The 23853-nt window shown below is 45.4% G+C and overlaps 1 protein-coding gene across 2 annotated transcripts in view; it reads right to left on the reverse strand.

The window, feature by feature from the left end:
• MBD2 (methyl-CpG binding domain protein 2) overlaps positions 1 to 12929 on the reverse strand; it is a 68033-nt gene extending 55104 nt beyond the window's left edge. Inside the window, exon 1 of one of the 2 annotated variants that reach the window (XM_056138018.1) lies at positions 12157 to 12928. In XM_056138018.1, the coding sequence (XP_055993993.1) occupies positions 12157 to 12719 (563 nt within the window). In that variant the 5' untranslated portion in view covers positions 12720 to 12928. Of the gene's footprint in view, positions 1 to 12156 lie in introns of both variants that reach the window. The other variant, XM_056138019.1, reaches the window with a different exon arrangement.
• Between the last annotated feature and the right edge of the window lie 10924 nt (positions 12930 to 23853).

Raw genomic sequence — 23853 nt, forward strand, 5'->3', positions numbered from 1 at the left:
CTGCTGCAAAGGGTCTTAAAAATCTAATTCTGTGAAGCATCTGTAATCAGCAGCTACAAATACCTGTCCAACACACTACTGTCCGCACAACTGCCACCAAGGAAGCAACTTCCTTCTCTGCATCTGCGACTCCATCACCAATTTTCTGCTCTTAATGGCTACTTTTTGTGCAAGGTGCTAGAAAGAGACCCTGGCTGCCCCCAAGGGATTTTAAGACTTTGGACCTTTCTCTGCAGAAGACAGCAAAATGGCTAAGCAAGGCCCAAGGGAATGGCCAAGGAGGAACTGTACTGCTACAGGCACAGAACATCTGCGCCACATCAGAATGGCCCTGGGAACGGCCCTGGAATGGCAGGAAGGAAAGCGAGGCTAGTCAGTTTCCCAACTGATTGGGCACACCACCACCCCTTCCAGGAAATCACTCAGGGCCTCCCTGGAAACATACCTTCTGTAAGCAAACAGGCAGAAAGGCACTCCCCAACTGCACCCAGGGTTACTATCACCCTCACCCCGCTCCCCATCACTTTCAACGCCCCCGCTCCAGAGAAAGACAGCTAGGTGCACCAAAAATAAAAGGGAAGAAAATATGCCCAATCACCTAGCATATAAAAATGAACCCTAATGTCTAATGAAGATCCACTTCTGGTGTCTGAGTGTTGAAACTGCAGAAGCAGGTTTTGTTGCTGGTTTTGTTTTTTTTTTTAAATGATGCCTTAGTAAGAATAATCATGCTGTTAAGGCAAACCACAGGGAAAATGGGTATGAACAAACCCAAGTACATCATCAGACAAGTTTCTAAAAGATAAATAGTGGGGTAACTTTGTTTTGGGGGGGCTGAGTTTTTTCTTGGTGATTTCAGGTCACACATGGACGTGTTCAGTGCTCCTAGATCTCCACTCCAAGGAAAATATGGGGTGCTGGGGATCATTTATGGGACCGCTGCATACAAAGCAAGCATCCTAGCCACTGTACTACCTTCGATCCCAGTTTTGGTCATTCTAAGTAACGGTCTTCAGAAAACAAATTTTAGCTTAGACTAAAAACTCTGAAATTAGAATCATTTCTTACCTACTTAGGTATAAAACACACAAAATCAGAGGCCTGGGGCGGGAGAGAGCACAGCACTTCAGGCGCTCGGCGCAGTCATCCTGAGTTCTGTCTCTGGCACCCCGCAGGGTCCGCTGACCACTCCACGAGTCACCCCAGAGCACAGAGTCAGGAGTAAATCCTGAATACGGCCACGTATGGTTCAAAAATAAACCATAAAATGTCTTTTTTTAAAAATCAGAGTACTAGAACACCCAATTCAAAGAATTCTACTGTTTCAAAACTGTAGCACTGACCTCCTGTTGTTCATCGATTTGCTCTATAGGGCACCAGTAACGTCTCCATTGTGAGACTTGTTACTGTTTTTGGCATATCAAATACTCATGGGGAGCTTGCCAGGCTCTGCTGTGCAGGCAGGATCTCTCGGTAGCTTCCCAGGCTCTTTGAGAGGGACGGAGGAATCAAACCCGGGTCAGCTGCGTGCAAGGCCAAGGCCCTACCCACTGTGCTACCACTCCAGCTCACTGCAAAACTAAAAAGAACAATCTCTGTATAAAGAAAACTTCCTGTCCCCTTTGTTTAACAACTTTCCTCCTAAGGCCTGTGAATAAGATTTTTTAAAAATGTTCAACCTTCCTCAGGGCCAAAGAAATAATATGGTGATTAAGGCAGTTACACTGTGTCTCTTGATTCGCCCCCATGGTTTGAACATTCTCTGAGAAGCAGGAGATGGTCCTTACCTGCCCACCCACCTCCCTCATCCCCAAAACTGAGTCATCCTGAGCCCTCCTTAGCTGATCAAGGTTGCTTTATCTACTCTTATCTAACTTGTATCTCTGCTCTCTTATCAGTTCTAAACCCAGTTACTAATTCCTTCATAATTGCCTTGAATCCACCCTTTCTATTGCTAGTGCCACAACATAAATCAAGTCTTTATCACCTCAGGTCTAAATCACCAAGATAGGTCCCTGACAGATCAGTCTCTGAAACTGCTGTCTACAAAGGCCTGCAAGCCTTCCTGGCTGTTAACCTGTAACCCCGTTAGTCAGTCGAAAGGGTGCCCAAACATCGTAACCCTGCATTGCAGATTCTTTTTTAGCCAGCCTCCTCTCAACCTATATTCTACTTAACCCATGACCTTGGCTCCAGTCATGGGGTAAGTCACTGTATTCTGAATTACTGAATGTTGATCAGACCTTTGCAAACAATTTTTTTCTACTAGATCCACACAACACACATCACTATCCCCAATTTCCAAGAATAGAAATGCCCATTCATCTATACCAATACCTCCCTCCATAAGGTCAACACTGAACAAATTCAAAGGAGTATTTCCTTCATCTGAACCATACAGCAATTTCTACCTGTTTCAGCAAATAATCATGAAGTTTTTGATTGGCAAATTAGCATCTGTTGGCATCTCCTGGTTTTTACTTTCAGAAGTCTAAGTTCCGGGTTGGAGAGAGCACTCAGGAGGCCGGACACTTGCTCAGCAGGCAGGAGGCCCAGGTTCAATCTCTGGCACACAAGATCCCGAGCACTGAGTTGGGAGAAGCCCCTTAGCACTCCCAGACATGGTCCACAAAAGCTCTATAAAACGTCCACAAGTTTAAATTGTACCTTTATCTCCTCCTGAACTCCACAAAATGAACTATTTATAGAAAAGTATTTATAAATATAATGAAGAAATAATGGAGTAATGGATTGGTATAGAATAGCAGGAATAATGGCTTGGGTTATGAATAGTAAAGGCCCTCCCGTTGATCATCAATTTGCTCGAGCGGGTCCAGTAACGTCTCCATTGGAGACTTTGTTGTTACTGTGTCTGGCATATCGAATACATCACGGGGAGCTTGCCAGGCTCTGCCGTGCGGGCGAGATACTCTCGGTAGCTTGCCGGGCTCTCCGAGAGGGGCGGAGGAATCGAACTCGGGTTGGCCATGTTGGCTGCGTGCAAGGCAAACGCCCTACCCGCTGTGCTATTGGTAATAATTTGGCTGGAGAGAGCACAGGTGGTAGGTGCCTTCCTTATTGGCAACCCACCTTCAATCTCTTGTACCACGTAAGGTCTCCCAAGCACTGCCAGGAATAACTAATACAAAAGCTAAGTAACCTTTGCACATCACTAAATGTGACCCAATGCCCTAGCTCCTCAAAAAATAAATAAATAAAATAAAAAAATAACTGAAGCTGGGTTCTTGGTCATTCTTAGTATCATAGAGAGAGATATTTCTGAAAAATTCTGTAACGAAATGTTTGAAAGCATACAAGTATGAAAGTTGATCATTTTCCTGAAAACTAAAGAAGTTTTTTAAAAATATGAACAATATGAACAAGTAAATCTGGGCATTAAAAAAGAAATTCCTTGGGCAGGACAGATGATACTGTGGGTAAGGCATGTGCCTTGCAAGAGGCTAACCCCGGGCTCAATCACTGCATTTCACCTTTGTCCTTAAGATATATATTTAAGGAATCATCGTGTAATTTTTATAGTATTAAAAACTCCAATTTAATACAAATTCTGTCATCAGTAATTTCATTACATAAACTATATATACAATAAAAATTACATACTAACAGTTTATTAATACAATGAATTATAAGGGATGGGTACTCAATCACTGTATAACTGAAACCCAAGCACAAAAACTTGTAAGTCTACAACTGTACCTCATGTTGTTTCACTAATAAAAATTTTTTAAAAATATAGGGCTGGAGAGATAGCACAGCGGGTAGGGCGTTTGCCTTGCACGCGGCCAACCCGGATTCGATTCCCAGCATTCCATATGGTCCCCCAAGCACCGCCAGGAGTAATTCCTAAGTGCATGAGCCAGGAATAACCCCCTATGCATTGCCGGGTGTGACCCAAAAAGCAAAAAACAAAAAACAAAAAAACAAAAAACAAATTATATTATTTCTATACAATGGTTTTAAAAACTGACAATGATATCACTATTACTATCGCCCCATTGTTCATCGATTTCCTCGAGCAGGCGCCAGTAACGTCTTCATTCATCCTTGTCACCTGCTAGTGTAGGCCGATGGCATATTGGGGGCTCTTTCAGGGTCAGGGGAATGAGGACCATCATTGTTACTGTTTACAGGCAATGATATATAAAAATTAAAAAATTATTGTGGAAGCTAAACTGACTGGAATACATGCTTTGCCTGTGGGAGGGCCTGACTGGACCCAGCTCTAGAAGCCCCAAGAGTAGCAGCCTGCCCCAAGGCAGGCCAGGTGTTACCAATAAACAACAAGAATGTATCATTTTATTTTATCTCTTCCCACTGCTTTAGGGCCCTCCCTTGGCGGGGAGACACTAGTTTATTTTGACTGAATTGGAGACAGGACACTACTATGGAAATGTCAGAAGTGAACTTCTGGAACGAGCTTCAAAATATAAGTGGTGCTGGGCAAGAAGCCGGAGAGGAAGCATTACATTACTAAAACAAGACTGACCAAGGGTTGATTACTGTTAAAACTGGCTAGCGAACAGACAGGGACTCACTGCACACTTTTATCAACATTGACTTTGAGTAACCTTAAACTTTTCCATGATAAAATCTAAACAGAAGGCCATCCCTCCCTAACAGACTAAGTTACGGGGGCGTGGGAGGTGGGAGGCTACTGGCCGCCAGAAAACAGCCCTTGTGAAAGGTGCACACGTCACTACATCCATGTTAAAAACAATTTCAGGAACATTCTCCTTGCTTTTATCTATTCTTATATCGAGAAGGAAGACAATACCAAAGATTCAGCCCAGGAAAGGGATCCTGAAACAATATTTTAAAACTGGGCCAGAATAAAAGTTCAAGGGAATTCATCTACCAGAAATTCTGACTATGATTTTATGTAAAAGCAATGAAATGATATTAATAAAGGGCTGGCCATGCTCTGCGTGCTGCCCAGGACTGCTCCCCAGCCACCCCTGCCTCCTGAGCACGCCAGGAACAGCTCCTAGGCCGAGGAATGGTGCAGCCCAGCAGGACCACCTGGCATCACTGCACTGTAGCACTGTCCTCCTGCTGTTCATCAATTTGCTCGAGCGGGCCCAGTACCAGCTCCATTGTGAGACTCGTTGTTACTGTGTTTGGCATATCCAATACTTCACGGGTGGCTTGCCAGGCCTTGCCATGAGGGCGAAATACTTTCGGTAGCTTGCCGGGCTCTCCGAGAGGGGCGGAGGAATCGAACTGGGTCGGCTGGGTCAGCCACGTGCAAGGCAAACGCCCTACCCTAATGGCTCCAGCCCCACAGAGCAGCCTTAAAAAGGAAAACCTTTCAAAGATTCTACATTCATCCAGAAAAAAAACTAAAAGATTACTCACAGTTATAAATTACTTCCTCACAATTATAAATCACTTAAAATTGTTCCTGGTGAATACTAAGTGTTCAATTTTAAACTCTAAACTTAAACTCCATTGTTCCTATTCATACACTCATGCGCCCACTTATGTTTGAATTTACAAGGTAAAAAAAATAAATCAATCAACAGTAGATATTAAAATTTCAATCTACTCCGTACTTTGACTCCCTTTTCTTTAAGTACTTTTATAAGTTCTGAGAAACTTAATTTTATAATCTCTTTAGTCACTTCTTAGTAGAAAAGACAAACAGTAACAAAAGATAAACAGCTAAGAAAGGAAAGTGAAAATCTAAGTACTGTAATAAGACTTTTAAGTCATCAGGCAGGTCTGAGATACCAAATGTGAAGAGGAAGGTTATAAATTTCTATTAGTCGCAAAACAAGCATCCTCACCTCCCTTACAAACCACCTGCCTCTGTTCCACCAATGAAAAGGAAATTGTGAATAACTGAATTCACAAATGAAATTTTAAGAGCAGTTTTTAGGCCTATGGATTTCCGTTGGAGGTTATTTGTGTAATGCATGCTTATCTGTTTTTTTCTGAGCCAGTTTCCTTTACTACAGGTACTGTGGGTGGCTCTGGCAGGTGAGACTTTGCATGGTGGGTTCTAGAAATCAAATGTGCAATGCTGCACCATCACAAAAACTCCTCTAGCAGATTCCACCGTACATGATCCAGCTGACCTGGCACGTGGCTACCCAGGTTTGTTCCCTGGCACCCCATGTAGTCCCTCTAGCCACACCAGGAGTGATCCCTGAATACTGAGCCAGAAGTTAATTAAGTCCTGAGCACCATCAGGTATAAACTCTCCCACCAAAAAAAAAAAAGTCAAACTTTTTTATTTTACAATAAACAGTAAGTACTACTACATTTATTTTCCTTCTTTAATTAAGTTGTAAAAATTGGCTTATATCCAGGACACCAAAAACAAGGCTTACTGTTCGTCCCCCTCACCACTCCCCAGCCATACAAATTTATTTAACATCATTAACCCTGCAGGACCTAAGTGATAGTATAGCAGGTGTGGTGTTTGCCTTGCAGTAACAAACCCAGATTCAATCCCAGGCATCCCATATGGCCCCTGAGCACTACTAGAAGGGATTCCTAAGTACAGAGCCTGGAGTAAGCCCTGAGCACCACCAGGTGTGGTCAAAAAGCAAAAATATAAAATAAAAAAATAAACATTTATCCTGCAAGTTACAATTTTACTTAATTTACTTTAACAATTTTACTTTACTTAATGGAAATGAAATTCTATTTGGGGGAGAGGGGGTGTCTGGGATCCCCAATGGTGCTTCAGAACTGACCCCTGACTTGGAGAACCACCATACGTAGTGCTGGGGATTGAACCTAGGTTGGATGCAAACAAGGCAAGTACCCTAACCGCTGTACTATTGATCTAGTCCTAATTTTTCATTTAAATTTATTTTTGTTTTGTTTTGAGCCCACAACACACCTGCCAGGGCTCAAGGGCTCACTCCCAGCATGATGCTTGAGGGTCTTTTGTGGCAGTGCTCAGGAGGACCTTACTGTGATGGAGATCAAAAACCAAGCCTCCTGTACACACAGCATGCACTTCAGGCCACTAAGCTACTCGCCCACCTGATCCCTAAGTGAACTGTTTTTTAAAATGAAGACCCAGAGAGAAAACCTCTCCGAGAAATGAGTGGGCAAACCCTGGGCAAGATTTATGCAGGAGAACGAAAGTAGGGAAGCACTTCAGATCCATCACTTATATTACCCAGAATAAAACTGATTTAATTTACCACAATTTTAGCTTTTAGAACCCCTCATAATCAAAAGGAATAAGTCTTTCTTCTGTAATACACTCAACATTAATGATGAAAATAAGAAACCTGAAATTATCATTAGACGTTATAGGTCCACTCATTTCATCCCAGCTCACTATTACAGGGTAATACAAAACAAAAGCTTAAGAAGCCGTTTAAGACGTTTACAGGAATGTGCCAGAGTGATGGCACAGTGGGTAGGTGCTTGCCTTGCATATGAATAACCTGGGTAGAACCCCAGCGTCTGGAGGTGAGCTCTGAGCTCAGAGCCCAGAGTAAACCTGGAGAACCACTGGGTGTGGGGCAAAAAAGGACTTTTTACAACACCAACTCCAGGCCTGGGAAATAGCTCTGGGGAGCAAAGTGTGCATGCCTGAGTCCCTAGTTCCATCCTGGGTACTGCATGGTCCCCTGAGCACACCAGGAGCCACCCCCAAATAAGCCAGGTTGTAGACCCACAGCACTGCTGGGAGTGGCTCAAAAACAAACTAAAACCCAGACTTTTAACCTCTAGACTCAAGCATGCTCACTTTAACATGCCACTCAAACCAGTATAGGCCTCAACTGGACTAATTCCTCTTCTTTCCAAATAAAGGCAGTCTTTATTTTCTCTTCAAATGTCTATACTTATTTTTATGGCTCTGATTTCACTGTGTCTTTTTTTTAGTATGTGCCTGGCTGCAAATACATCGTTTTGAAGAATCAAAAATATTTCAACCAGGTATTAGTTTACAAGGCCTCTCAGGTTTTCAACTCAAATTATTACCGAAACTTTAAAAGCCGTGGTCGGAGAGGTAGTACAGGGAGGTTAAGGCACTTGCCTGCATGTGGCCAGCAGTGGTCTAAAACCTGGCCCTGCATAGAACCCCAGCACTGCTGAGAGTGACTGAACACAGAGGCAGGAGTATCCCCCGAGTCACTGCTAGGATGCAGCCCAAATCCTTACCTCCACCACCATCCCCCAACCAAAAAAGAAAAGAAAAGGCAACACATAAGACCATAAACTAGAAATTTTAAAGCGGGAGAGAGCTTTCTAGCTAAACCTCCCCCCCTTTTTTTTTTCAAAAAATATCTGCAAGTACAAGTAACTAATCAAACTCAAGGAATGAAAGAAGGCAAGTATAGACTGTCAGAAAACTGCTGTTCAAATAGTGACTCAAATGAAGGCAGCAACTTCAGAAACCACACAGGCAGATTCACCAATGTACAAAGCACACGCGTTTTGAGCTACACTTTGCACAGTAACACACAGGATAGTAACACCACGACCTGCCACAACACTACCAGAAATCCTGGCAGAAGACATAAACATATTAAGTGCCAACCAAGGAGCACCTTTACATTAGGAACAGGCAATTTATTGTTGGTCGAAAAACACTATCAAATTTGAGGCTTTCTCATGAACTTTAGCTCAGTCCGATGAGACCAGACAGTTTCAGCCACACCCTACACTAACAGGCAGAGACTTAGTTCAATTAATCTCCCTAGGGGCGGGCTAATTCAAGAGTTTTAGCATTATTAATGCGCAAGCAGGTACAGATGTTCACATTACCGATGGGAGATGTAAGTCTAAGCCCACCTACTTAACGGTATGGTGAGAGTTTTGTGAGCTGGTCGCTATTTTTAAGGATGGGGTGTTGACAGGGCTGCTAATATGTAAAGCAGCAGCAGCATGAACTGAAAAATTTTTAGGGCTTGACTTTCCTGGGAGTGAATTTCATAACCTATCAACTGAAAACTGAAGTCAGAGTACTGAATCATTAGCACACCATGTTCCACCCATATCACACAGGGGCCTGTGATACAATCATGTGAGGCCCAAGTCTGGATCCCTAACAGGTGTGGGGGGGGAGGGGGATAATAATGTTACAAGTCTGCATAGTAACTAGCATTCTGTAGGAAGCCGGTAAACAATAGGCAATATTATTACTTCAGGCCCCAGGCCCTGAACGAGGCACATGTGGCACAAATCTGTTCAATTGGTACAATGTGTCCTTTCCATCTAGCATAAACAAGTAAATGGTAAATCATGTTGCAGTGCCTCATTACAAAAAGCAAACTTGGGGCTAGAGCAACAGCACAGCTGGTAGGGCGTCTGCCTTGCACATGGCCAACCCAGTTCGATTCCCAACATCCCAGATGGTCCCCAGAGCACCACCAGAAGTAACCCCCTGAGCATCGCAGGGTCTGACCCAAAAAAGCAAAAAACTAAAAAATAAATAAATAAAAGCAAACTTAAGGGACAGGTGAGAGTATACCGTCGGTAAGGCACTTGCCCTGCACCCAGTTGACCAGGGTTCAATCCCAGGCTCCACATATGGTCTCGTGACCCCCTCCCCCCAGCAAACTCCCCCCTCCCTCCTGACTCAGAACAGAACACCTGGAGTACAGGGCCAGGAAAAATCCCTGAACATGCTGCCCCCTTTCTCCCCCCCGCAAAAAAAAACCCTGAAATTATGAGTAAACAGGCTTGCGATACACCTTAAGATCGTCTTGTTTCAGGTCCAGGAAGTTAGCTTTTAGGGCTGGAGCACACATGGAGCACGCAAAATCCTGGTTTTGGACCCTAGCACCAGAGGTGCCCACACACCACTGATGACAAATGAGCACTAAGGCAGGAGTAGGCCCCTGGGTATGCAGAGGCCCTGATGGGTGTGGCTCCCAAGCCAAGTTTCATTTTGTTTAGGTAGTTTTCCTTAGATATCACAAATTAGAGGTTTTTATTAAAAAGTTAGCTGGTGTGATAGACAGTACAAGGGGTTGAAACACACGGGCTCAGAGTGCAGGTGGCCCAAGTTCAATCCCCAGCACTATGTGGTCCCCCAACCACTCAGAAGGAAGGGACTCAGGAGCACCTTCATATGAGTGGTACCTGAGAAACGCAAGGTGTGATGCCAAAATAAAACTTTTAAGTTAACATAAAAGAAAAAAAAAGAACACCGTATTTTTTTTACAAAATCAATAACCACAAATCGAAGGAGTACCACTACAATCTGCTTTTTTAAAAATAACTTTCCTGCTACTGCAAGGAAAACAAAAAAGCATTGTAGGAACCAACACTTCTCTGAACAAATGCGTCATCACCAAACCAAACAAACCATATCCCAGGAGAAAGGCCATAGGGAGTGAAACTCAAAAGTTTGATCCACAGAGAACAGACTCAGTCACCTGCTCCTCAAGGAATTCAAGACACAACATTCTTGTCAAATGTAATTGCTACAAGACCTAGATAAGCCTTTTACAGGAAGGTCATGCAAGAGAGAAACCAGAAAGAACTGTTAAGGAAAGACTATGTGAAACAGTCGTGACTAGCACTGAATGAAACAAGTGAACTTCAGTGAGGAACCATTTGTTCTACAGTAACCTTCTTAGAATTATTGAAGTAAATTAATATTTAATGATGGGTAATTATAAAATAATCATCTTTGTATGTTTAAAATGTTTTCCACTTTATCATTTGAAATTTCAAGATGAGTGGTCTCAAATGACACTGATTACGTTTTTGAGGCAGTATCACTATTTTTAGAAATGACTAAGCTTAAATCTACTCATTTTGAGCAGCCATCAGAAATACGGTCAGATGTACATGTATCAACACTGTTCACATTCGGTGGTATATATGGAAAGTTAAAAACACATAAGTGTGTTTTTAATCTTTGAAATCTCAATTCAGCCAACATTCTTTTGTGTGAATACAGTCAAACACATTTTCCCTGGGGTGATATTAACGCTTTGTTACAAAATTTAAAAAAATCCATCCTGACATTCCAAAGGCTCAATTAAAAGGTGTGAGCCCACTCTCTGCAGTGCTCAAGAGTTACTCCTGGACCAATCGGCCAAGAGGTGCTAGGTGTGGGAGGCTGGTAGCATGCAAGGGGACCCCCCCTGAACCCCCCTAACTACTGCGTAAACCCCACAGCTAAATTTTTGCTGTAACTGCTGCCAACACCCAAATAGAGTCCTTGGGGTGGGGGTGGGAGGGGGGCTTCAATCAGCCTCCATACACGATCATCCAGGCCACTGGATTTATCATGTTTACATTCTCTTCTATAAGTGGGATGACTTATGAAAGCTAGCAAGTGATAAGGAAATTCCCACTCCTACGAAGAGCCACACACACTTTCTTGAGCCCACTGGGTCACAGGAACCACAGGCAAGATCAGCCTGCACAGAGGACGGCGAGACCACGGGGGAGCCCAAAACTAAAGCACTTCAGACCCTGGCACTGCTGATGGTCTTGGGGCGGCCAGCTCTTCAACCGGGCAGGGATGTGCTTGCTCTCGGATTCCCCACTTCCTGCAGCATCCCTCCACCCACTAGATGCCAGTAGCACTCCCTTGCAGAGTGTGACAACTAAGAAGGTTGCCCAGACTTTGGTCCCCCCCCCCCCCCCCGAAGGGGACGCATTTTTGGTCTCGGGGCGTCTCCCCCTCGGCCGCCAAAGGTTCCTTCCAGGGAACTCCGTGCATTCCACAGGGCGGCTTCCAAAAGAGAAACTTTCCCTGGGACCCGGCGCGCTCGCCGGGGGAGCTGGACCCGTGCAGCCAGCGGCTGCAGACAGCTCATCCCTGCACATGTGCGTGATGAAACGCTCCTGCGATGATGATGAATCCGGGGCAGGCCGGGACAGGAGCCAACCGTGGCCGGCTTTTACAGTTTCGATGAATTCCACCTTCGGGTTAACCCTTCACTGGGCTCGGGTTAACCCTTCCCGTCCGAGGACACCGGGCTGCTGGGGCACGAGCCCCCCCGCCCGGCACTTCCTCCGGGGGTCGCCCTTCCCCGGGGGCTCTCCCCTCCCCCGGGTCCCGCGCTGCCTGTCACTCCCCGGGGACCCGCGCGTCCGTCCCCCGCCCCCCAGCCCCAGGCGGGCGCCCCGGGGCCGGGTCGGCGCGTGACCCCTGACCCCGGCCTGACCCCCGCCGCCCCCTCCCCGCCCCCAGGGCGGTACCTGAAGTAGTAGACATCGCTCTTGCCGGCACTGAGCCCAGATTTTCGGATCACTTCCTCCTTCTTCCATCCGGGGGGGAGGGCCGGGCAGTCCATCCTCTTCCCGCTCTCCGTGGCCCGGGGTCCCCGGGGCCCCGGCCCCGCGCTCCCCGACGGGAAAGGGACCGGCTCCCGCCGGGGGGCGCCGCCGCCACCGCCGCTGCCGCCGCCGCCGCCGCCGCCGCCGTCCCCGCCGCCGCCGCCGCCGCCAAGGCCGCCGCCGCCGCCACTTGGGGGACGGCCGCGGCCCCGGCCCCGGCCCCGGCCCCGTCCCCGGCCACGGCCCCGGCCACGGCCACGGCCACAGACGCCGCCGCCCCGGCCCGCCTGCTTCCACCGCCCCCGGCCACGGCCGCCGCCCCGGGCGCCTTCCCTGCGCACGCCGCTCACCGGGGACGGGGCGAGCGCGCTGCCCTGGCCCCCCTGCTCTATGGCCGAGTCGCCGCCAGCGCCGCTGCCGCCCGCCGCGCTCTCCCCCTCCTCCTGCTCCGGGCAGCAGCGGCCTCCCCCCGGGTGCGCGCGCATCCAGCCCCCTCCCCAGCCGGCGCTGCGCTTCTTCCGTAACCGAGCCCTTGGAATCCCGGAGACCCGCCCCGCCCGCAGCGCGGCGCGCGGGGGACGCGCGCAAGCATCATAGAGCGGGCGCGCACAGAGCGGCCCTCCCGCGCGGGGCGTGGCCGCGGCCGCCGCCTCTCAGGTCCTCCGAGCGCCCCGCGCCCGCCATCTTGCCCCGCCTCCCCGAGGACACGCCCCTCCCCGCCGGCCGCGCCCTTCCGGCGCCCGCCTCCCCGCTCCTCCCCCACCCCCACCGGCCCGGAAGGCCGCTCGGCCCGGGTGTCGCCTGTGCAGGAATGTCAGCGCCGGCGCTGCCTGCCGGTTCCTTTTGTTTTCAGTAGGGTGAGCCTCACCCACCGTGTTGATTTGTATTTGGGTGACTTGTTTGTTTGTTTTTTTTTGCTCCCCAATTCGTGGCAGCAAAGCAAAGTAGATGTCATATTTTATAGGTGAGCTAACTGCAAAATATCACTTAAAAGGAGACTTGAGCTACCCCCCCACCCACACCCCCAGTTGTCAATCCAGCCGTCCCCCCCTAACTCTGTCACTATCCTCCAGGGGCCTCTGGAAATGATGGCTTAGAACGTTCCCTCCCAAGTTCTGGGGGATTTGACCTCTAGGTTGTTTCGAGTTCCCAGAATCCCTGAAAACACCTCCAGTTTTATCAAATTTCTTAACGTCTCTTTTTTCCCACCTGCACTTCTTGTCTCATACGCATTTGACTAGCTAAATACAAATTTGACTGGCTCAATGCCGCCTTGTGTTGGAAGAACCTCTGACCCATCAGAAGCCTTTAGCCATCTGTAAGGAATTCTTCAGAATCGTTCTGAAGCCCTTCCTTGTAAGAAAATGACGTCAAATTGATGAAGAAGAAAACTTGAGAAAAGTATTCTTTCTGTATGTTGCTTGGTATTAATGAAATAGGAAAGCAAAATTCAAGAGTTTGAATGTTTCAGAGGCGGTAGAGAGAGCTCCGTGGTCATGCAGGATTGAGTCACCCCAGAGCTAATCTACTCCAAGAACATAAAAACTATCTTTGCTAAAAAAGTTGAAAGACTGGGGGTTGGAAGATAAGCTAGTCACATGGTTCATTCCCAGCATCACATGGTCCCCTAAGCATCACAGGGTACGGACCTGGAGAACCCCCAAGAACAGTGGGTATAGTCTGAGAGACCCCCAGAACCGAAAGGGTGGTCTAGGAAACCACAGGGAGCTAGAGTAACACAGCTCCTGCCTTCATTAAACCCAGAAAATCTGGTGGTCCACTAGCCCATCACCACATGGAACTGCCCCCAATCTTGGAATTGTTGTCGGCAGCTAGACAGGGAAGAGCCTGTCCATGGCAATGGAATTCTTTGGAAGTAATAACCACCTAGTTTTAAGCCTGTCAGGACCTACCTTGTGAGTATCAGGAACTAAACATAAAACCTTTATCTGGAGCTAGCCCAGCCCAGAGAAGGCTGGAACCCAAGAGAAGCTCCTATAGGAACAAAGTCAAAAAAAAGGAGTTTCAAAGAAGACCACCCCAACTGTATCCACTTCCAACAGGCTCTTATCTAGGCAGAAAGCTCCATAAGGGGCAGCTTGATAAAACCCTATAACAGCCAACTTGAGCAAAGGAAGGGCATGCATATACTACCTGAACCCATGTGTTGCTTGTGCCCACATAGCCAAGCACATGTGGTACCTTAGCACATGTGTGACCTGCATCGCCCCTCTTCAAACGTACTCTGGGGCACTCGCCACCTTTGAAGAAGCCCGTGTTCTCCCTTGAGCATGTGTCTCTCTCATTCCCTTTCCTCAAAAGCTTCCAGATAAAATCAGTTGTCTTTGTTTACTGCCCGTTTTCTCCTGAAATTCTTTTCTGAGTGAAAGCCAAGGACCCAGAAGGCCTGGGTAAGACCTAGGACTGGTTTTCCTTTTCCTGCAAAGAGCGATTCCTTGCTCCAGCCTGAGTCCACAGCTCCCAGAGAAATCAGATGGTGGGGATTAACTCCCATGCCGGGCAGAACAAGTGGAAGTCAGGAATGGCTTTATGGCTACCTAGTGGAGCTGGCAAGACTCTGGTCCATGCCATGCAGGGGCTCATCACAGATTTTATCAGTCCTAGACTTCATAGCCGTTCCCAGAATGGCAGAGGTGGATGGAGAGAAAATGGCCATCTGTCTCCTCTCTGCTTCATATAAGCCACCTAATGGGGGCCGGAGGCGGGAGGGGAGGAAAGCAGTTGAATGGGGGACTACAGGCTTCGTAATCTTCAAAGAAGTTGAAGAGTGAGGAACATAAAGTACATTTTATCAGACTGGCGATCAACTGTCTCAGATTTTGCGCAAAGAACCTAGAAGTTGAATAACAAGTTTAATGTGTAGAGAAATTGATCACAGTACACAAATGGACAAATCACCTGCTTTGACACCTACAATCAAAAGGAGTTCATATGCACAACCATGTCTGTCTGGGACCTTAGGCTTGTTTCAATGTCTGATTTGAGCTAGATCCAGTTATAGATTCCTTCAGGAAACCTATCTAGAAAAGAGTGGGAAATTGTAGTCATTTCTTAGGGAGAATTCTGTTTCAGAGACTTGCTTTTTTTTTCCTCTTCCCTCTTCAGAACATTGTCGTTGATGTTGTTGCAATGACCAAAGTTCACACATACACACCTGCCTGTGGTGTACACATATTTTTTTTAGCTGTGGTGCTCTAAAGGGCTCACATATCAGGTTGCCAGATCACCAGGGTTGGTCTTGGTGCACATAAAGGTTTGCACTCTTAGTTTCAGTTCTTCGGATATGTTCAGCTATATCATACTCTTGGTTGAAGCACAGAAATTATAGTTGTGGAGTTTTCCAGGGTTGCCATACTATTCACACATGTGCTTGCCACGCATCACGCTTCCTGGTCATGTCAGTCACATGTTGCATATCCTTTTACTTGAGGTACTCCCTTCAAGGTGCCCAACCCATTCTGTGGTGCTTACACACATCTGGCCGTCAGAAGCTGCTTATTGCGCTAGGGGTCAGACACAGCTGAACTGCCAGGATTGCTCTTGAAGCATGTGAGGCATCTGGGATTTGAACTCAAGACCATATTTTTGCAAGGCAAGCCATTGTGCTATTTCTCTGGGCCTGAAAATAAACATTTAGAAGTTCTCTTGGCCATATTTACAGCATTCAGCTGAAGAGAAGGATAACATCAGGGCGGGATCCACAGATCCCGAAGGAAAAAAAAAAAAAAACAGGTTCCAAAAAGAGCCGAGATCATTGGGAAGCCCCAGATGGGGTAGGTACTGCATCCTGCCTCCCCCAGATGGAACCCTGGTGACCAGAAGCCTCTACAACCACAGCTCAAGTATGCGGGAACTAGGACTTTTCCTCAAAACCGCATAAGCGGCCGCGCGACATCTCTCTATATACAAAGTGATCCATGGGAAGTAAACCACCCAATGTTTCTCTCTGAAAATCATAGTTAAGTTTGGAGCACGGCCACAGCCCCAGAAACACAAGGACTTAATGCATAACCCAGCAGCTTGGAGCAGAAAAGTGAATGGGCTATGCGTTAATCCAGGCCATCATGACTGTCCGGAGGGGAAAGGGTGTTGCCCCATTCGCCCTCTCCTCTCTGGAAAGAAAGATGGCGGCCACATGGGAGCCTTGTGGACAGCAGGTATGAGCCGGGGGTGTGGGGGCGATTAAAACCTCATGGGAAGGGGGGCGTTTCGGTCCGCCCTTCACGCCCTACCGAGGTCACCAGTTGCCCCCCCATGAGCGGCTCTCCAGCACGCCCACAGCCCCAGAAGCACAAGAACTTAATGCAGAACCCAGCAGCTTGGAGCAGAAAAGTGAAAGGTCTATGCGTTAATCCAGGCCATCATGTCTGCCCGGAGGGGAAAGGGTGTTGGTCCCTTCCACCCTCCTCCCTCTGGAAAGAAAGATGGCGGCCACATGGGAGCCTTGTGGACAGCAGGTATGAGCCGGGGGAATGGGGGAGACTAAAACCTCATGGGAAGGGGGTCGTTTCGGTCCGCCCTTCACGCCCTACCGAGGTCACCAGTTGCCCCCCACTAGCGGCTCTCCAGCACGGCCACGACTCCAGAGCACAGAAACCAATTTCTTAACTATCTGACTTTCAGTAAAAATACTTCCAGGGTCAGTAAGTAAAATAGCAGAAATCCAAAACCAACATATAATTCTTGAACCCAGCTGTAGAAAGCAAATCACTTCACAATGCTTTGTCAGCATGTCTGATTGGGGGGGGGAGTAAACTCTAAATAATAGTGGTGAATCTTTTATTGAAACAATGAATCTAATCAAAGCAGATAGAGTGTTAACTAGAATTCATCTGCCCCACAGGGACTGGGAGGGGTGGGGGGTGGGGTTTTATTGGGGTTCTTCATGGTAAAAAATAAGTTTTGGTAAAGGGAAATGTGCTTGATATTTGCATGACTGAGACCTAAACCTGAAAGCTTTGTAACCTTTCCCATGGTGATTCAATAAATAAATAAATTAATTAAAAAAAAAAAGAAGTTCTCTTGTGGAAGTGACTCTTGAGAGAAAATCCTGAGTAGTAATAGGAGTACAGTACTAGCAGTAATAGCTGGACTATAGACATTGCATGCACAGGGTCACATGTTTGAAACCCAGACCATTGTCCCCCACTCAGTTTCAGTGGGTATAACTCTCATGACCCCCAACACTACTGGGCCCAGAAAGGACCACATCATTAGTCATTAGGCCTTACAGCCAGACCTGATACTGTCAGGAGCTGTACCCAGTTTCCTGAGTACCTCTTAGGAAGTACTTCTTTTCCCAAAAAAAAATTAATAAAGAGGGGTTGGAGAGATGGTACAAAGGATAAAATGTTTCTCTTGCATGCAGCTGACCTGAGTTCAATCTCCTGCACCCCATATGGTCCCTGGAGCACTTCCAGAAGTGGTCCCTAAATGCAGAGCCAAGAGTAAACCATGAGCACTGGCAGGTGTGGTCCCCAAAACAATAATAATAAAAATTAGGAGGGTCAAAAGAGAAATCTTAATAATTAACCATATTTAAGGCTCAGGTAATAAATGTCTAAGAAAAATTATATCAAAATTTGGATGACAAACAATCCATGGGGGGGAAAATGTCCTTATCTGAAAGGAGGGCTTTTATACTTAAAATTTTCACACCAAAAATTAAAATGAGCAAAAAAATCTCAGTAGAAATAGCAACTGAGAAAACAGAGGGGGAATGGTGAAGTTCTGAAAAGTTTTCTCTTTTAAGATTGTGTCCAACGAAACTATAAATTAAATAATGTAATGGATATGAAAGAATGCTAAAATGAATACCTCACTATGAGTTTATATTATTTGATTTCTACTACCAAATTCCACTTACTAACTCCAGGTACAAATAATGTTCCCTCTGGTAAAAATATATGGCATTCACCTAAACAATAATAAGTAAATTTAATAAAATTTAATATAAACATATATAATCTTCGCATTTCAAAACTCTTCTTGAAAATCCACTCTTCTACACGTGGATTTTTCTCCTGTGATATACAAAATAAAAAGCAAGATAACTTAAAATAAAAAGCATGATAAACTGTGTTCTACTGAAAGAAGAGAACTATCCGATTGAGGAACAGATGAAATTCTTAAGAGGACTAGATTACGACACTAAAACATATTAAGACCCTTTTGATTTAATTTTTAAAATTTCACAAAAAAATAGTAAACAGTTATTAGCTACATAAGAGATAGCTCCCTTTTTCTTTCCTTAAAGTACTGGTTAAGTACTGGGAAATGACATTTTTTGTCATTTCTCAAAGAAGTACAGCAACATTGCCTTTCTTGGGCAGTAAAGTTGTGATCACACCTTTTGCTTTTCTGCCTCCTACTACAGAAAAGGTCTTTCTGGCTTTACCTGAGGGGAAAAATGAAAGACAAAAAGAAGTAGGGATTATATATGAAACCTGGTCTATTAAACAAACAATAGAGATTTAACCACCTCTGATCTCTGCCTCCCAGGTGTAAAAGCAGGTGCTCAAACACCAACTGTCACCCCCTGAAGACCAGCCACTCTTGAAAATATTTTTTTTCTTTATTGTTCACCAGGTAAAGTTCCTTGTCACTAAAGAAAGGGTCGTATTTGAAAAAAAAATTAAGTGTTGTCTTGAATTTGTATTAAGAAAAATAGAACTAATTCAAGAAATGAAACTCTAATTTTGGATGTTAATGGGTAGTTTTAAAATTTTATTGGCAACGCTATCATCTTGTAGTTTGAATAACTATGACAAGATAATAAAAGGCTTTAAATAATGGAAAATTTTCCTTTCTTCCAGTGACTATATTCACATCAAATGAGAGAGCAGTTTCCCTCTCTTACTATGTCCTTAGAGTACAGTCACAGTTTATCAGTACATTAAAAAGGAGACAGGACATCGCCCTGCCCCACCGAAAGGAAAACCCACCATTTTCCAACCTTTAATTAACAGGTATTTTCATTCACTGAGTTGGCTCAACTACTGTTCACCTAATTTCCAACTAAACAAAATGTTGCTGGCCCAGCATGTCAGGCGGCCGAATGATACTTTCAAGTACATGCAGTGTAAATAAAACATTTTTATTACCTTCCACTTGGAATAACTACAGAGGTTTCTTACCCAGCACAGTTCAAACTAGAAACAGAGGAGTTAATTACCTGAAAGGCAAGAGAAAACACGGAGAGGTAAATTTTTGAAGCAAGGAAAATCATTTCAGAAGATGGTATCTGGTATTGCAAACTATTTTTTTTTCCTGTTAGTTGTTAACTTAACCATAAGTAAATGGCTCACTTTAAGTGTGCAGATAAAGGGATAGAGAGATGCTGTTTGGGTTTACCTTCCTAAAAATAGAAAACATAGGACTACCAGTAAACAGAAAATGATCTTGAGGTTTCAGAATCCTAAAAATACAACTTTACATTTGATGGCATTTGGTGGTTTTTCTAAAACCTTAATTATGTCTGCAAACCTCCAGAACACCAGGACACAACTCTGGAAGGAAAAAGAAAGGAAAACAAAACAAAACAAAAAACTAATCTCGTCTCACAAGCCTGTGACCCAAACAATCAAAAAAGAAACGCCTGCTGCTACAACAGGTTGGATAAACCTCCTGTGTGGGACTCGACTCCATCACTTTCACTTGTCTGATTCTTCCTGTTTCCTTAGGTCTCACTTTAGACATCACCTCCTCTTTTAAAGGGCCTCAGCTCTCCTCCGCCACTCCTACAGCCCTCTGGGTCATATCCTCTCTGCCTCATTTCCAACAACCCTCTCCCCATCTGTTTATTGGACTTTCTAGCAATTAACGATTTCATTGTTCTTCTTTTCCAACCAATCTACTCTTCAGGCTCGCCGTTGATTCACAGTGCCTACAGCAGGTCTGCCCCGAGCACAAGATGGGGCATTAGATACTTACTGGAAAACTGTGCAACCTCAAACAATGGCATATGTTTGTGACTTTTTAGCACTTATTTTTTTGTCCAGTCTTAGAAAATGTGGACAACTTTCCCCAACCCAAAACATATTTAACAACACATTTTACTGAATGAGTCCTTTAAATTTATTCTACAAAATTTTTTGAGACATGACTGATAAGGTGTCTAGAAAGTAATCTCCATGACGTGAATTGAAACTCAGTCTGACTTTTCAGTTCCTAAAAAATGTTGTGGAATATTTATCTTGAAAGTCCTATTGACAAACGGAGACTCTATTTCTAAACAACTAGTCCTGAATTTGTCTGCATTTATGCTCCTGACCCTTGACTTCGAATGACTTTATTTTTAAGGCTCTCTAAAATTAGACACACACACATGTGTCAAGATATTGCTCATTTTCCTAATTCTTGAAACTCGTTTGCTCTTTGCCTGTGAGACTTTCCATTTGCCTTTGGAGCATCTTCTTCCTTGAATAGTCCTTTAAATGATGACTGTCTCGATCTTCCAGTACCTTGTCTTCCCATCCTAAAGTCTCTCCTTGACAATGCCACCTCACTCAGAAGTTGAGCCCTACTCTCGTGCCAGTATAGTTTCGGTGGTGTTGTCTAGCTCATCTTACTGAGCAATTCTCTAGAAGAAAAAGAGAAAAAAGAAAGTGAACATCACTCTCTACTCCAAGCCTAGCACCCCTCTTATTCTCAAGAAGCAAATCTAACTATGAAATAAGAAAAGGAATGTGAAAGATGACATCTATAACAACTTCCTTATCATTTAGACTAAACCAGAAAAGATAGTGTTACAACGCAACAAGCTTTGTCACTGAATTACAAAATTTAACTGACTAATCTTCCCCATTGAGAGTAACGTGTGTGTTTCTTGTCAGCTGCCAGGAAGACTCTGAGTCTTCACTATGTGACTAAGGGGTAGGGGTGCAGTGGGGAGGGGAGGGGGCAGGGAGGGAGGGGAGAGAGCTGAAAATAAGATTGAAGAGCAAAGGACTGCACAAGGCCTTGAGTTTGATCCTCAGTAACATATGCCCTTGTAGCACCAGCAAGTGTGATCCTGGTGTTCCCCAACCCTGCTGGGGAGAAGCCCTTTCCTCCACCCCAATAAAAATCTGGTATAACATGAGAAGGATAATCAAGACCGAAGCATTTGATCAGCTACAAAACGCCAAAGAGGAAATAGAAAGGTAACTGTCCTTCCCAAATGCTTCACAGAGTTTCTTTTCCCATCTAAGCATCCACCCCATGCCCAGGGAGCTATTGGGGCAAGAGACCAGAAAGGTTTTGAGGGGGAAAAAAATACAAACAGACCTGGGAGATGACTCAAAAGGCTGGACCCCACCCCTGGCTTTGATCCCAGATCCCCAACTTCAGCACTGTATCCTGTCCCAAGCACTGCCAGGTGTGGCCCCAAACCAAAAACTATAGAAAAAAAAATGAACAACAATTACAACTTTTTTGTTTAAAGACTGAAGTAGAAGAGAGATGTTGCTTCATTTGTGAGTGCTGAAAATTGTTCCATTGGTTCCATTATATTTTAGTCAGAAAACGTAGGCTAAAATGTTTATTTTCATTTATTAACATCCAAATGAGTTCACTCTAAATCTGGAATAAGAATTATAAGATCTGATTCCAGTGATTCTAATATGCTAGGCAAGAATACTTACACAATATTTCTGTAAAGTGAAGTGAGTTTGGAAGGTTTTGGTTTCAGGGATTTGGGGACCACACCTGCCAATGCTTAGTGCCCCCTGCTCTGCGCTTGGGGACCTGACAGACTGCGTTGCCAGGAAGTAAATTTTGATATTTCACTGTACTATAAAATCAAAAGGCAAATCTGACATATTCATATATGATTAGAAAGAAATGCAACTTTATTTAGGTCTAGATTTTGCAGACCCTTGCTTTATCGGAGACCAGAGAAGAGAATCATCTTGAACTTTCTCTGAAATGTGAGCCTCTGGTGGCCTGGTGAGAATGTGAATTTTCTTTGCCAGTGAAGTCCAAATTTGGAGTCCCTGCTATTTAACGAGTTGGCAAGTTGGCGGACCTAACTGAATAGGGGGCTTTGTCATGTCCCCTGCAAAGATAATTGGATTATAGAACTAAGCAAGATAATCCCCATGTCAAAATTTAGTTTTCCTATTATTCCTTGATTCTTTGGTGTTGGCCTCGGCTTCTTAACCAGAGGAGCCTTGTGTCACTTTCACTGTATACAAGCGGTGCAATGCCCAGACGACTGATTTCTATTTCTTGAACTTAAAATTAGAACAATGGCTTATTCTTAGCTCATTTCCAAAGACTTTCTCTCACTCCATCTATGATCAGAGCACCCTACGTTAGGTGCTTAGGACACTGTCCCATATCTTAATCAGATAAAGTCCTTCCACTGATCACCAGTCCAATTCTTGACAACTTTGGCCTAGGCATTTTTACCTGGTTCCTCTCATTCGGTTTCTTTCACTTTTTAAATTTAAAAAAATATTATTTAACTCTTTTTTTTTTTTTTTTATTTATTTATTGAATCACTGTGGGAAAGGTTACAAAGCTTTCAGGTTTATGTCTCAGTCATGCAAATATCAAACACATTTCCCTTTACCAATACTTATTTTTTCCCATGAAGAACCCCAATAAAACCCCACCCCCCACCCCTCCCCGTCCCTGTGAGGCAGATGAATTCTAGTTAACACTCTATCCGCTTTGATTAGATTGTTTCAATAAAAGATTCACCACTATTATTTAGAGTTTACCCCCCCCCCCCAAATCAGACATGCTGAAAAAGCATTGTGAAGTGATTTGCTTTCTCCAGCTGGGTTCAAGAATTAAATGTTGGTTTTGGATTTCTGCTATTTTACTTATTGACCCTGGAAGTATTTCTACTGAAAGTCAGATAGTTAAGAAATTGGTTTCTGTGTTCTGGAGTCGTGGCCGTGCTGGAGAGCCGCTCGTGGGGGGCAACTGGTGGCCTCGGTAGGGCGTGAAGGGCGGAGCGAAACGCCCCCCTTCCCATGAGGTTTTAGTCGCCCCCACACTCCCGGCTCATACCTGCTGTCCACAAGGCTCCCATGTGGCCGCCATCCTTCTTTCCAGAGAGGAGAGGGCGAATGGGGCAACACCCTTTCCCCTCCGGCAGACTTGATGGGCTGGATCAATGCATAGTCCATTCACTTTTCTGCTCCAAGCTGCTGGGTTCTGCATTAAGTCCTTGTGCTTCTGGGGCCATGGCCGCGCTGGAGAGCCGCTCATGGGGGGCAACTGGTGACCTCGGTAGGGCGTGAAGGACGGACCGGAACGCCCCCCGACCCATGAGGTTTTAGTCGCCCCCACTCCCCCGGCTCATACCTGCTGTCCACAAGGCTCCCATGTGGCCGCCATCTTTCTTTCCAGAGAGGAGAGGGCGAATGGGGCAACACCCTTTCCCCTCCGGCAGACTTGATGGCCTGGATCAATGCATAGTCCGTTCACTTTTCTGCTCCAAGCTGCTGGGTTCTGCATTAAGTCCTTGTGCTTCTGGGGCCGTGGCTGTGCTGGAGAGCCGCTCGTGGGGGGCAACTGGTGACCTCGGTAGGGCGTGAAGGACGGACCGGAACGCCCCCCTTCCCATGAAGTTTTAGTCGCCCCCACACCCCCGGCTCATACCTG

Source organism: Sorex fumeus, unplaced genomic scaffold (assembly GCF_029834395.1).
Source record: "Sorex fumeus unplaced genomic scaffold, SorFum_2.1 ptg000128l, whole genome shotgun sequence".
Taxonomy (NCBI): domain Eukaryota; kingdom Metazoa; phylum Chordata; class Mammalia; order Eulipotyphla; family Soricidae; genus Sorex; species Sorex fumeus.